Consider the following 15974-nt stretch of genomic DNA (forward strand, 5'->3'; position numbering starts at 1 on the left):
GATCTTTATAATGATTAACCTTAAGCATATAATAATAACACAACTTGTTACCAGAGGCGTATGTAGTGTTATAGTACCGTTTTCATCTGAACCCAGTACTTTCGACACGGAGTATATATTTAGTATAAAAATTCACTAAAATTGAAATATATAGTGGGTATGGACTCATAACTTTAAAAATATAATAAGTTCAATACTAAGAATTCGTAAAGGCTGAACCATATAATTAAAATCCTGGATCCGCCTCTGCTTGCCCTTTCAGTCCAAAAACTAGCCAATAAAAAAGGGGGGAAAAACAAATAAATCTTCATGACTTGTTATTCTGATATGCTTTATATAATTCTATAAACATCAAATTCAACTACCAAAAAAAGGTATTGGAAGATATTAAATAAATTTATTGTTGTTAGAGTTCATCCTTTTGAGTCTTGATTTCTTGTTTACAGCATGATTTAGAGGAAGCAAAACTTTGAAGCCACAACTCATCAGCCATAACTGAGTTCTTGTCATTGTTTCTATGCCATGACCAATGTGCATGTGTTTCATTGTATATCTTCAATCGACCATGTCCAAAGCTTGCCTCTCTAAACACTGATATTGATGGACTTGGTTTTTCAAACCTTCAAAATGTTAAAAACAAAATGTAAATCATGTTAGCCAACTAGAAAATTTTGGTGAAACTATATGTTTTTGTAATATATTAGTACTTGTTTTTTCTTTTATAACAATCTAGTATCCTGCTTTCTGATAATGAAATGGACCTTGGACCTAATTAACTCGAAAAGCTAGCTCATAAGGCGAGGATTGACCAAGTCCATATAAGAAGACTGCCTATCCCCTTTACCACCAATATGAGACTCTTCACACGAGCTCTGATACCATGATAAAGAAACATACATTTGTTCTAACTCAACCCTAAAAGCTAGCTTATAATTAGGTGAGAATTGCCGAAGTCCTGTGGCAGTATTTCAAAGCTATCATGGATAAATAACTTATTTTGTCCATGTGTCCTACAAACAATAAAGAGTGACAATTGATACCATATTTTGGCAAGATGCATACAATATTTTTGACAACTAAGCTTGACAAATGGCAAGAAAAGCTTTCAGCTTGTTGCCTATAATTAAAAGGGACTTCCTTCAGCAAACCTCAACACAGAAGAAACATCCATTCTTTCATTTACTTTTACGCCTCTCTTCTTTCTTGTTGTCTACTATTAAATATTAGTTATTTCCTTTCTTACTTCCTTTTCCTACTAGCTGGGTTTGTAATTTTATTTTGCTGATTCCTGTATCCTCTTAAATAGAGGTAGGCTTGTTTAATCCTGGGGAAATATTTCACAATGCTGAAATAGTTTCTTAGCACAGTGCCCAGCACGATTCAAGCCAATTCGTGTATTTACTTACAAATAATATTATTGCAGTATTATTGTTATTCTTCCGTGTTATTTCCCTACAAGTCCTTATAAGGAGACTACCCATCCCCTCACCATCGATGTGCGACTCTTCACACTTTCCCGATTAATTCCTATTTTCTTTGCATAGGATCTAGTAAAAGGAAAACCGCGTCATACTAGAGATATTTTCGCTCTCGGGGCTCGAACCGAAATCTTTGGTTAAAAGTGGAGGAGAATCAAATCCAACACACGACACTCCTTGGTGGTACATATTAGTAACCGTAACATGCCAGAACATATTGATCTCAAGATCAATATTAAATATTTTTTAAGTCTTGATCTCGACCTTGATTTTTATCTATTTTTGTATATTAATTAACATAAACAAAAATCAGAGAACTTACATCATAGCAAGCCCTTCCCTGTTTCCTCCATCTCCAATTGTCACGTAAATAGGACCACATGGATCTGCCTTGTTATTGTATACCCTAGTCTGTAATATCCCAAAACAAAACAATATGAGTTTAGTTTCTATACATATAAATTATAAACGAATTTTGTAATTTATCAAATTATATAAAACATAACTACATGTAACTATTTAATTTCATAAACAATTAGGTGAACTATTTAATTCTAACTACACGCCAAGAAAAATGTTACTCCCTTCGTCCCAATTTATGTGACAATCTTTCCTTTTTAGCCAGTTCCAAAAAGAACGATATATTTCTATATTAGTAACTATTTAACTTTAAAAATACTCATTTTACCTTTAATGGGATACAAGTTTCAAAAGTCTTTCTTTCGTTTATAAAGTCCGTCAAACGCCATCACATAAATTCGCTATTAAAAGAACTGGAATTACTTACGAACGTCGTCGCTAGTCTGTCGCTAAATCGCTCGCAGCTAACAATTTTTTTTGATAATCTGTCGCTAATTCGTCGCTAAATAGCATTAACAGCGAATTTTTTGATTTAGCTACAAAATTTGTCCGTCTCTAAATCCTATATTTTTGGTAGTAATTGGGACGGTGGAAGTAATTAAGAGAAATTAAGAGAAGCTTAGTACTTACAAAACGTTCATATGCATGTACATGCCCTGCAAAGACTACATCAACTCGAGCCTTGTACAACACTTCTTCCATAGATTTCCTCATACTTTCACCTTCTCCTTTATGAGCTGCATTAGAGTTGTACCATGGTGCATGAATAAGCGCGAAAATCCACGGCGTTTTTACCCTATCGACTTTCGCCAAGTCAGCTTGTAGCCACTTGTATTGATCCGAGTCGGCATCGAAATCCGTGTACGAACCCAACATGACAACATGACACCCTACTACATTAAAAGAATAGTATAGGTTTGATGTGGAACTACTTTCTTGGTATGGCATTAACCATCTTGAATTATAGGCTTTAAAACCATGTGGATAAATAATTGGAAAAATTTCGATTTCGTGATTTCCTTGTGTTACCATCCATGGTCTTTTGCTTGCATATGGCTCGACTAATCTACCAAATGAATCCCAAAGTGGTTGTTGAGTATCTGCATAGGATAAATCTCCAGGCAACAAAAGGACATCATAGTCTTTTCCACCTATATGTTGTAAAGTTGAGGCTGTCCATTCTGTTTGACCTAAGTCCCCTATATAATCACAAGTACATGTATATCAGATAGAGTTTAAGTTCTATAAGTATTAATGAATATTTATACAATTAAATCACTTATAAAATATATACACTTTCGGTATAAATTTCTTTTATATTATTATTAGGTGAACCAAATGATATTTACAAGTAAGCCTCCTTAAAATATGGAGTTTGTAATCTTGAAAAAATAAGACAGGTTGCCTGCTAAAACAGATAATTAAAGGTGACCTAATAGTGTAAAATGATATATAATAAACTCGTAAATGTATGTCTATGATAGGTATTACGCAATGGGTAACATTGTAAATATGGGATCTAGCCCAACTATGTTAAAATTTGATGATAGTGTAAGAAATTTTTAATACTATCAGTATATGCAGAGGTATGAAGTAGGTAGAGGGGTCATCGGCACCCGTAAAGTTCGGCAAAATTCCATGCACAGGTATATATCTTTAGAAAATAGTGATATATTAATAGAGAACACCCTATATACAAAGCAGATTTTAGTTGAATCAAAAAGTGTATCCGCGACCTTCAAATTCTGGTCTGCCTCTGTGTATGTGATTAACTTAAATCCCTAGTTAGATTGATATTTATAAGTAGAATGAAGGAAAAAAGATAGAAATCTATAGTAGGTTAGCATGACAAAATGAAAAGTCATAATTTTTTTAAAACACGAAAATCTCGTGATCAGAATTTGTTAGGTTAGCATGAAAAAATGGAAAGTCATATATGAGACATTCAAAACACCAAAATTTTGTGATCAAAACACCTTGAGAGCAAGACTAATGAACTAATTAAATAGCAGATAGAAGTAACTACGTAGTAATTTGAATGTTAACACGATATTATCATTGGAATTTTAACCTTTTGATCACTATCTCTAAAGGACGAATAATATTGATTTTAGCTAATAACTTCAATCAAACACGGAATAACCCACTTAATCCCTTAAACCAAATGACGCCCGGAGTTTAGAGCATTTCTTCCATTACACTACAAGAAAATCACGAATTACATGGGAATTTTTCTGGCGGTTATATAGGAAAATTCCCAGGTAATTTAGTTTCCAGCGGATTTTCCTTCAAACAAAAATTCGATGGAAAAACTTTCGTGGTTAATTATTACGTGCGGAATTTAAAATCCTCAGATAAGTTACCTGGGAATTTTGAATCCGCATATAAATTATTCGCATGAGAATTTCGGTAAAAATTCATGAAAAAAGGATTTTTTTTCTTGCGAATTTTCATAGGAAAGCATCTGCAAGTAAATCCCAAGTAAAATATGCATGAACTTTTAGACGAAAATTAAAATTATTGGTCAATTTTTATCGATATTATTAGTACTGTTATGGCAGCCTTCTGTATAACATAATTTGTAGTTTCCTAGTATATTTATATGTAGGCATATATATACAACCACCCACTTACTAGACGGTCATGGTACCCAATTTCTCTAATAATCAGAAATTATCCTTGCACATTATTAATTAATCCCTCTGTTCCAGTTTATGTGAATTTATTTCTTCTTTGGTTTATTCCGAAAAGAATGATTCCTTTCTAAATTTGAAAACAATTTTAACTTAAACTTACAACTCTACCCTTAATAGAAGGGTTTACAACCACACATATACTCTGGGCTCCTTTTTAACTTGTTTAAGACCACAAATTCCAAAAATTTTCATTTTTAATATAATATAAATTTCTAGGAAAGCAAACCACCATCCATTAAAGACAACTGCAGCTAACAACCCACTGCCTAGACGGTCATGGTACCCAATTTCTCTAATAAACAGAAATTATCCTTGCACATTAATAATAATATAATATTAATCTCTAGGACAGCACACCTTCCATTAAAGACCACTGCAGCTAACCATATTGGGAAATCAAAAATTATCCTTGCACGTTATTAATTATTATTATTATTATTAATATAATATAAATCTCTAGAAAAGCACACCATCCATTCAAGGCTACTGCAACTAACCATGTTGGGACTCGTGGTAATATAGGAGAATCTCCATGTCTTGGGCCAATGTGGGACAAAATGTCACCGCATATTATCATTTCCTCTCTTAGTTTCTAATTTCTAGGAATACTAATATTCTCCTCTTATTTTCTTATTTTATTTTTTAAGAAATGTTGTCTTAAATGAGGATTCCCAAAAGTAAATGAAAACTCTTTTCTAAGTGAACTAAATTACGATTATATTACAATTAATTAAAAATTTAATCTCTTTTCTTAAATAAAAAATATATAAAGTAACAGGAGATAAACACATTATATATGATTGCGTAATTGGTAAAAATTGTTACCCTGATTCTAACAATATATATAAGATTAAGTTGCTTCAATAATGTTAGGTCAATTAAGAGATGATGTCTGCAGGTAGAATCATAAAATCACTTGATATCTAATTAAATCTCAATACCAAAATATACAAACTAATATCATTTAAATACTATAATTTAGTTTCATCATTTTAACTAAATGTGAATAATTAACATATGTAGGAGATAGAACGTTAAATAAAATGGTTACGTTTGTACACGTAACTTAATTTTTATCACATCATTAGCTTTTATATAGGATCACAATTTTAACTATATTTACTTTTAAATAAATAGATAAAATCAATAGTGAAAGATAAATCATTAGTTTTTGTAACTTTCAAAAAGATATAATTTACCTCTGCCCAGGTAAATTTCCAAGAATATAGCTTCATCTAGACATGCAACAATAAACTTTCAGATAATAAAATGATCTCAAGTAAATTTCTAAGAAACAATCCCTAGCTAAAATTACAACAACAAAATCCTATGGAATAAAACTTTCAAGTAAATCCCCAACAAACAACCTTCAGCTAAATTGCAACAATAAAATTCCAGGTAATTCCCTAGGTAATAAAATTTCTAGGTAAATTTTTAAGAAATTATCCCCAGCTAATATCGCAGCAACAAAATCCCAGGTAATTCCCTAGGTAATAATATCCCTAGGTAAATTCTCAAGAAATAATCCCCAACTAATATCGCAATAGAAAATCCCCAGGTAATTCCCAAAGAAATAATATCCCCAAGTAAATTCTCAAGAAATAATCCCTAGCTAAATCCGCAAGTATTGTTACCTGGGAAATCTTCTACGAATTCAAAAATGAAATAAAATTTTCAATTTTTTTATTGCTTACCTGCGGAATTACCTACGAAAATAATACTTGGGAATTATTTTCCTAAATAAATCCCCAGGTAATATATTGGCGCTAAATGGCGCCAAATTTACTTGCGGATTTACCTGGAAAAATCGTGTTTGTAGGTAAATATTTCAAAATTTAGGGACTCTGAGATTTTCGCATCAAAATCCCCAGCAATTATCTGCGAAAAAAATCCCCATGTAATTCGAGTTTTTCTTGTAGTGAATTAATCTTTGGGTTGCATAAAAATGGGCACAAATAAATTTTGAACTAACTTTTTTACTTGTTTAAAGGGCTATGTTAATTTGTGGCACCAAAAAGAAAGGAAAAAAATAAACAACTAGTGAAAAGAGATTACGTAAAGTGCGAGCAAATTTGCTGTACCAAATTAAAGTAGAATTGTCAATGCGTAAAGTACACTATTATGATCAAGTACATATTTTTCTAATTGGTCTGACAATATCATTATCCAAAGTTAAAGCTTAAGAGCTAAAAAGAAGGGGAAATTATTATTTTTTAATTGATCAGACTAAAAGAAGATAAAATTAGTTTTGTTGTAAATTATTTCGTTCAGCTGGAATTGGACTTTTGGTATTGACTTTCGTTTAACAGATCTGCTTATAACCTAAATGTAGTACCCTTTGTCAACAAAAGATTAGTTTAATGTCAATATATGCATGTATCTGAAACTAATTACATTTTTAATTTCGTGTCAGCGGAAATTCAGATCTTCCTTGTCAAGTAAATTGCTAGTTGAATCAAATTTTCTCCTAAAACAATTCACTATAAAAAATTAAAAAAAAAAAAAAAAATTAACAACGAACAAGTTATGTACCTAATTAAGCAGAAAAATCTACTGCTAATCCTATTTTAGCGACAGATTATCAAAATATTTTGCAAGCTACGAGCGATTTAGTAACAGAATAGGGGTGAAGTTTAATTTGTTCAGCCATTCAAGAAAGAAAAATTAAAAGAAAAACTATATTTTAAGCCTTTGTTTGTGTAGTAAGGAAAGGAAAAGAAACGTTGAAGTGAATCAAAAAGCAGGACAAGAGAAAGAGGAGAAAATGGAGGAAAATAGCATCAAAATTAAATGTTTGGTTGGAAACAAAGGAAAAAATAAATGGTAGCAACCCATTAAACATAAAAAACACTCTCATTATAATGTTATACAAACAACTTTTCTTTTGAAGAATTAACCTAAACAGCCGTCAACTTAACCGCTTAAACTAAAAATTGTCACAGATGTATAATATATGTGTAATCTATATATATAATACGTGTATAACTGTTAATCAGTATATAATCTATATATGTATACCGACTAGGAAAAGTAAACATTAATTCTGAAAAAAGATATGTGTAGAACTGAACATTGAAGGAATCTCAAGAGAAATAAAAGATTCGATAACCTAATCAAATAATAGTACTATAGTTTGAGAGAAAGTAATAGTATCTACTCGGACACTGACATGCTATTTGTGTAAAGATCCCTTTTTATTTCATTGTAAGTTACACAAACAACTTTTTCTTTTTCTCTTCCTAAAGTTAATTAACTTTATGTTTTCTTTTTAACAAACTAAAACTAAAGGAAATACAAAAGTGCATGAAAAAGAAAACGTAAGCAAAATGTAAAAGAGTTGCAACAAACTCACCAGCGACGGCAAATTCTATAGGAAAAGTTGAAGGTGGTGTTTTAAAGCTAAACTCCGGCCCACTACCACCACATCTGTAATAATACGTAGTATTTGGCTCCAATGGTCCAATAGTAACATGATGAATCTCGCCGGAGCTGTAGAAAAAGTATCGGTACGACGTACGTTCTCCGGTCATCGACGAGCTTTGGTAGTTCCCCGGCGATGTCCCGTACTCCACGATCGATTTCGCATGCTTATCAGATGTAATCCATGTTACTCTCATGTGATCGTTGCCTACTAAAGATATATGTACCTGCAAAAAAAAAAAAAAGTTTCGGGTCAGAACTTTTCAGTAGGGAGCGTTTTATCCCCTTAGTGGGCTTACTTAGCTCGAATTCGAATTAATCAGAACAGTGGATCGAATCCCATATAGTTAAACAGAACAATACTTATAATTTTCAATAACCCAAAAAAAATTGTAAAATAAAACTTGATGTTACGTGACTAAAATGTTGTTGTTGAGTACCTGTTCGGGCTCGGTTTCGGGCCGGTTATGACCGGTGAGGATAACCGGACGGGGATGAGGACGGGAATATTCCGGCGATGCATGGAAATATTGGAGGGAGTTTAGGAGGAGGAAGAAGAAGAGAAGTGAGGAATATTTTGCCATTTTGATAGGTACGTAACAGAAATTCATGCTTTTAGAAAGAGGAGAATAGTATATATGAAGAATATGAGAGAATATTTAAATATTTATATAGTTAAAAGATGAGGTCCAAGGAATTCAAAAAATTAATAGAATATGCTAACTGAGATGGCATTTGCGTGAAGTATGTCCATTGAGACAATTTTTGGATATGCTTGCGGCAATGCCTATAATAATAATAATAATAATAATAATAATAATAATAATAATAATAATAATAATAATAATAATAATAATAATATAATAATAATAATAATAATAATAATAATAATAATAATAATAATAATAATAATAATAATAATAATAATAATAATAATAATAATAATAATAATAATAATAATAATAATAATAATAATGTATACGGTTAAAACCGGGCCTACTCGATATTACTATTTGATCGAGGCCAGGGAATTGCATCGAAGGCCAGTGTCGTAGTGGATCGGACCAGAGCATGAAGACAAGGTATCGAGTTCGAGGATCGAGGTGCCTGTCGAGATCGAGGCTAGCAATGATCGAGACCAAATATGGCAGACTTCGAGCAAAGCGCAATAACGGAAAAGCGAGATATCTGTGACCGGTCGAAGATCACGGCGGAAATCCCGGAACATATCAAATCAAGGGCGATTGTTTATGCTAATCGTGGAATTTACTTCCATAATTAGAATCGTACCATAGATAGGATTCCTCTACTATATAAAGAGGGTCCTGATCATTTTGTAAGCACCTTACATTGACACATATCAAAGCAATACAATCTTTCTAGCTTATATTCTTGTCATCAGATTGCTATATTTCTAACTATTCTTGCATCGATCAGTTCGAGGGTATTCAAACTCGAGGGATGAATTCCGTTCAAACATTGGTTTACTTAATTTTATTGTTAATTTTTATTATTACTCTTTACATTTATCAATAGGTATTAGGTTAAATTACGTGTCCTTAAAATCACATTATAAGTTTAATTGTTATCTAGTTTTTAGGGTAAATAGTTTGGCGCCCACCGTGGGGCTAAGGATAATAATGATTGCCTGGTATTAATTCCCATAATACACACCGCTTTACGCTTGTTCTCGTAAGTGTCTTTGATTTCAGGAATCAACATGTCAAACTCTCAAGTAGCACCCACTCACACAGACAACGGCCTTGGTCTTCATGGCAAGAAAGAAAACATAGTCGTCCCGGGAAACGAAGTACCTCCAGTCAACCCCGACGGACCGCCGGCCGTAGATCCAGTCGATGTCAGCTCCCGTATTGCCATCAATGGGAATTTGGGCGTCAACCCTGAGAATAGCATCTGCAGGGATGCTTGAGCAGCCGATCAAAATGCATAGAGCAGTGAAGAAGGCGGAATTAGCCTTCGAATGATATTTGAGATGTTGCAGATCAACAAGCTGCGATAGCACAACTCCAAAATCAGAATCGAGCGCCAACCAGAATTGAGCTCGAAACATCACAAGAAGTTATTCACACAGCCGAGCCTGTACCGGAGAGACCGAACGCTAATGAGTCGGGGACTGCCCCGCCATTATAAAGAAAATACCGGGGGTACCCCTGATTCTAAAGGGTTTAGATTCGAAGAAGTTCGTGCAGAAGCCTTTCCCTCCAAGTGCGGCTCCGATGCCCATCCCGAAGAAATTCCGTATGCCAGAAATTCCCAAATACAATGGGACCACCGATCCTAATGAGCATGTTACTTCTTATACATCCGCAATAAAGGGGAATGAATTAGAAGACGATGAGATTGAATCGAGAGACTTTATCGAAAGGGGCGATGATATGGTGCCACAATTTACCGCCCAATTACATCGATTCCTTCACCATGCTTGCAGATTCGTTCGTAAAAGCACACGCCAGAGCAATAAAGGCCGCGACTAGAAAGTCGGACCTCTTCAAAGTAAGACAAAAGGACAATGAAATGTTAAGGGAATTCGTGCCTCGGTTTCAGATGGAACGCATGGATCTACCCCGGTTACAGATGATTGAGATGTTCAAGATTTCACTCAAGGTTTGAACGAGCGAAGTTTGATAGCATCACGACAACTAAAGCAGAATTTGATTGAATATCCAGCTGTGACCTTGGCCGATGTACATAATCGACACCAGTCAAAGATCAGGGTCGATGATGATCAATTGGGAACCCTTTCCGGTTCCGTTTATTCAAACAGGCCCGTCGGCAGAATTCAAAGGGACATCGACAGAGAACCCCGATCGAACAGAGATTGGTACCAACCATACAGCGCAGATCGTAAAAACAGCGGCCCAGGATGGAATTTCGTTCGAAATGACCGAGGACAGAGCTCTCGAGGGCTCATGAGTAAAAGTGGTTTCGATAAACACGTCGAGCCCATGGAAGCACCGCGACTATCAGAATACAACTTCAGCATCGATGCATCGGGTATTGTGTTAGCCATTGGGTGGATCAAGGATACCAGATGGCCCATATATATATATATATATATATATATATATATATATATATATATATATAAGGCCCCTACAGACCAATCCAGCTCAAAGGAACCCTAACCAAATATGCAAATACCATGGTACCCACAGTCACAAAACTGAAGATTGCAGAAAGTTGAGGGTCATCTTTGAGAATTCTTAAGTGATCGAGCCAAGAACCACTTCAAAAACAGAGATTCAAACAGATAGAACGAGTAGGAAGAACCGCAAAATGTAATTCACATGATCGTTGGGGGGTTGATATTCCTCAAGGACCGGTGTCACGACCCAAAATCCAACAAAGGTCGTGATGGCGCCGGACACCGCTGTCAGGTAAGCCAACAATAAACAATTAACTTGGTTCTCATTTTAGTATTCTTGAAATCGTAATTTCCATAAGTTAAATAATAATTGATGAACTTCACAGAGAAAATAATAATATTTTTAGAAAATTTCAATACTGAATAATCCCATAATCATCCAAAACCCGATGTCACAAGTGCATGAGCATCTACTAGGAAGTAAAAATAACATACAATGTCCAGAATACAAATTGGACAGAAAGGAAAGTACAAGTACTCTGAAGGAGACTCTGCTGGCTGCGGATCGTCTCATAAGATGCACCCACCTAAGTCCCCGTATCAATCACGCCTTTGCGCCCACAAGGCCACTGAACATATATGTGCATGTACAATAAAATGTACATCAAGTGTAGTATGAGTACGAAAACAACGCGTACCCAGTAAGTATCCAGTCTAATCTCGAAGAAGTTGAGACGAGAGGTTGACTCTAACACTTAATATGGTCATCAATAGTATAAATTAGTCATGGATTTATTAAAAACGGCGGTAAACTTACAGAAATCATGAAGCAAGTAAACATTCCTTTTGGTAACAAGAGATCTCCAAATTCATATTTCATCATTTATCAATTTATCTCAAACAAGGGAGGCAATATCATTATTTATAAATTTCAAGGCAAGTAATACAAGCATGCACAAATCATGTCGAGGTCGTACGACCCGATCCAACATAATATTTAAACTGTGCACTGCCAGAGGGTCGAATGATGCGAACCATAGATGCATCTATTTAATCTACCGAGGCGTTCGGCCCGTTCCACAAAAGATAAACACATTCAAACAGTCAATCTAGAATTCATCAAGGAGCAATTATCCAAGAAAAAGGCAATTTCTCTATTAAAAGTCAAGAAAACGATGCCTAGCCTTTTAGAAATTTATTTACAAAGTTCGATATGTTTTAAGCATTTTAAATTGATGACAAGATTTCAAATATTACAAGTAAAGCATGCTTTTGGGTCCTAGACTACCCGAACTTAAGCACAATAGTAGCTACGCACGGACTCTCGTAACCTCGTGCGTACGTAGCCCCCAAAAATAGGAGCACATATTGATTTATTTTCACATATGGGGTAAATTCCCTCTTACAAGGTTAGAAAGGAGACTTACCTCGCTCCGAAGTTCCATAACCGGCTCCCAAGCCCTTCCGACTACTCAAACCGATGCCCAATGCTCCAAAACTCCAGGTTGCTAGATGGAAGCCCCTCTCAAGAAGCTCCAAAAATCTCCCAAGAATGGAGAAAATGGGCAAAAATGGCCAAACCCCGCTATTTAATGCGTTCAGCCCACGACTTCCGCACCTGCGGACTCCTTGCCGCTTCTGCGTGTCCGCTTCTGCAGCGCTCCTTCGCACCTGCGCCCACGCTTCTGCGGCCTTCATTTCTGCTTCCGCGCCTATGCAAATACGGTCAAGGCTCCACACATGCGGTCCTTCACCTGGGCGGCCCTGCTCCGCTTCTGCGACTTCTAGGCCGCTTTTGCGGCTCCGCACCTGCGGCCAAAAGATCGCAGGTGCGGTTACACCAGATGCCAGCAGCCTCAATTCTTCTTCAAACTCCAAATTCGATCCGTTAATCACCCGGAATCCACCCGAGGCCCCAGGGACCCCGTCCAATTATACTAACCAGTTCTAAAACATAACGCGGACCTGCTCGAGGCCTCAAATCACATCAAACAACGTCGAATTCATGATTGCACCTCATTCCAAGCTTAATGAACTTTAGAATTTCTGACTTCTACATTCGATGCCGAAACCTATCAAATCACGTCCGATTGACCTCAAATTTTGCACACAAGTCATATTCGGCATTACGGACCTACTCCAACTTCAAGAATCGGATTCCGACCCGATATCAAAAAGTCCACTTCCGATCAAACTTCTCAAAAACCTTCAATTTACTAATTTCAGCCAAGTGGCTCCAAAATGACCTACGGATCTCCGAATCCACTTCCGGACACGCTCCCAATACCAGAATCATCATACGGAGCTATTCCCAGACTCGGAATCCCAAACGGACGTCAATAACATTGAAATGCACTTCAATCCAAATTTATGAAATTCTTCTAAAATGCTAACTTCCACAATAGGCGCCGAAACGCTCCCGGGTCATCCAAAACCCAATCCGGACATACTCCCAAGTCTAAAATCATCATAAGAACCTGTTGGAACCTTCAAATCCCGATTCCGAGGTCGTTTACTCAAAAATCACACTTTAGTCAATTCTTCCAACTTAAAGCTTCCGAAATGAGAATTTTCTTTCCAAATCAACTCTGAACTTCCCGGAAATTCAATTCCGACCACGCGTACGAGTCATAATACCTTAAGTGAAGCTGCTCATGGCCTCAAACCGCAGAACGACGCACTAGAGCTCAAAATGACTGGTCGGGTCATTACATTCTCTCCCACTTAAACATACGTTCGTCCTCGAACGTGCTGAGAACTGCGCTGGAGTAGTTTGAAATTATTGTTTAACACCGTGCACCTACCCGCGCTACCACAACTCAGTTGAGCACGTTAGCTCGATCGCTGAAGATATCCCCTTTCATGGCAAATAAGCCTTAAAGCCCAGTTCCAACATCCAAAATTCTCTACCAGGCCTGCTTCCAACATACGAACACCGTATCGATCACCACACGATGCACCGATACATGATTGCATACCTTGCTAAATTCACACTATGCACTGCACAACTCACATGACCATAATAACATCCTCTGATAACAATAGCCGAAATTCCACGAATCTGATGCCCCCAATGCACCTCATGACATATATAAGTCTTGTCCCAACTTTTGCAATACCCCCATGACGGAAGAGATGTGTAAAAATTCATAACCAACTGCCGAGTCAACAAATCATTGAGTCTATACTCCTGACAAGAACCATTACCTCATTCTGAACCAAATAATGGTATTTGATCTTTAATATACTTCATATAATCTGATCGCCCTAATCCTAGATCCAATAATCTCGTCTCACCCAGTACGAGCTGCTCAGGCAACAGTCACCCCAGACATGACCAAAAGTCTCTATGAGACCACAATGTGACAATAAGCTATGAATTTGAACGTGATACATAAGGAAAATGAACTATGGAAAGGGACTACTCAACTTACGCAACTAATTAGACAACCGAAAAGGTGTTGTAAACCTTCCTCAGAAAATGGAAAACAAAACACACAAAATAGATGTAGGGGATTATACTCAACATCACACTATTGCGGGGTGCAACCTGATCCAAACATCATACCCGTGGAGGCGTGACACCCGATCCACACATAAAATCTATATAAGGAGATACCGAACTAGAGTGCTCGTTACTACGAAATATCGAATATCGGCCACAAGCACGCTAAGTGCATAATACCATCCCTGGGGAGACACATAGCTCCATACGCTACAAAACTCAAGTACAATTGAGGTGATATATGACCTGAATCTCGAGAGCTATCCTGCTCATATAACACCATCGCTAAGCGAAACCTCAACACATAAGAAATTTATCAAGCCATTTCACAACTCACATGGTACAATATAGTAATACATGAAATAGCCGACGACAAAATAACATCTTACGTTCGAATACTCCTCCAAAAGGAGCGCTATGCTGAAATGAACACATCTGGCCTGATATAGAGCCCATATTCATATATAAATCCATTCACAGACCTCAAGCCGATTCTGATCGCATCGTACTAGGCTAATAACCTTTCAAGGGTCTATAATAACCCTTTTTCCCATAACACACAGAACGACCATCATAAACAGAACAAACTCCCACAGTCCACAACCAAATGAACCGAGTGCCCTCCAGGCATAAATTCTCAAAATAGTGATATTACCACAATCTTCACACTTGGTTTAAATCTTCAATCAATCAAGTGACTACATGTCACACTTATACAATCTTCCCGTGAGATACGCTCCCACGACCTTCCATACTAGGTAACAAGTTTGCATATCCATACCACCGGTCACACTAATGTTGTAAAGCAATTCAAGAATCCATAACCAGGATGCAAAGCCTTTTTCACAAAACACCGATCTCAGGTGAGCTGAAAGCAATACCTGCTAACTTTAAAAATCTAAATCCCTTCCTGCTCATCCGAGCTCGTGACATCCTTGTCAATACTGGACTGCGACCTTAATCCTTAACCTCCAAATTTCATACCGCTCACTGCACCTAATCATGCCCATACACCGAAAGTACAAGAATTTCATCTTAATTCTAAACCATTAATAGGGTACACACTTCATCATACAGATCCCTTCACTTAACTCATTTCATGAGAACCATTGCAACACATAGCTGAATCCCCATAACCATAGGAAACAAAATCCTTCAGTAGTGGCCTAAACCACCATAACTCTTCTGAGATCTATACACATAACAGGCAATAATACTTGAATACTTCCAAATAAGATCAATTACGGCGGCTGTCAAGCCACACACGTACCGCCACAAATCACATTCATAACTTAATCACGCTGAAGGAATTGATCACTGCCATCATTATGCCAATTCAACCATGGCTAACCAATCTAACTTCTTCTAATTCATCCTTAACTTGCCTTAGAGATAATAATAATAGCTCC

At 36.3% G+C, this 15974-nt stretch overlaps 1 protein-coding gene across 1 annotated transcript; it reads right to left on the reverse strand.

Annotated features, from left to right (window-relative positions):
* On the reverse strand, window positions 290–8565 carry LOC109229746 (purple acid phosphatase 22-like). Its single transcript, XM_019395298.1, has 5 exons — window positions 8395–8565; window positions 7887–8181; window positions 2469–3037; window positions 1801–1889; window positions 290–620 (listed from the first exon to the last, which is right to left on the reverse strand). Exons 1-5 carry the CDS (start codon window positions 8563–8565, stop codon window positions 407–409), a joined length of 1338 nt encoding a protein of 445 aa, XP_019250843.1. The 3' UTR covers window positions 290–406.

Source organism: Nicotiana attenuata, chromosome 7 (assembly GCF_001879085.1).
Source record: "Nicotiana attenuata strain UT chromosome 7, NIATTr2, whole genome shotgun sequence".
Taxonomy (NCBI): Eukaryota; Viridiplantae; Streptophyta; class Magnoliopsida; order Solanales; family Solanaceae; genus Nicotiana; species Nicotiana attenuata.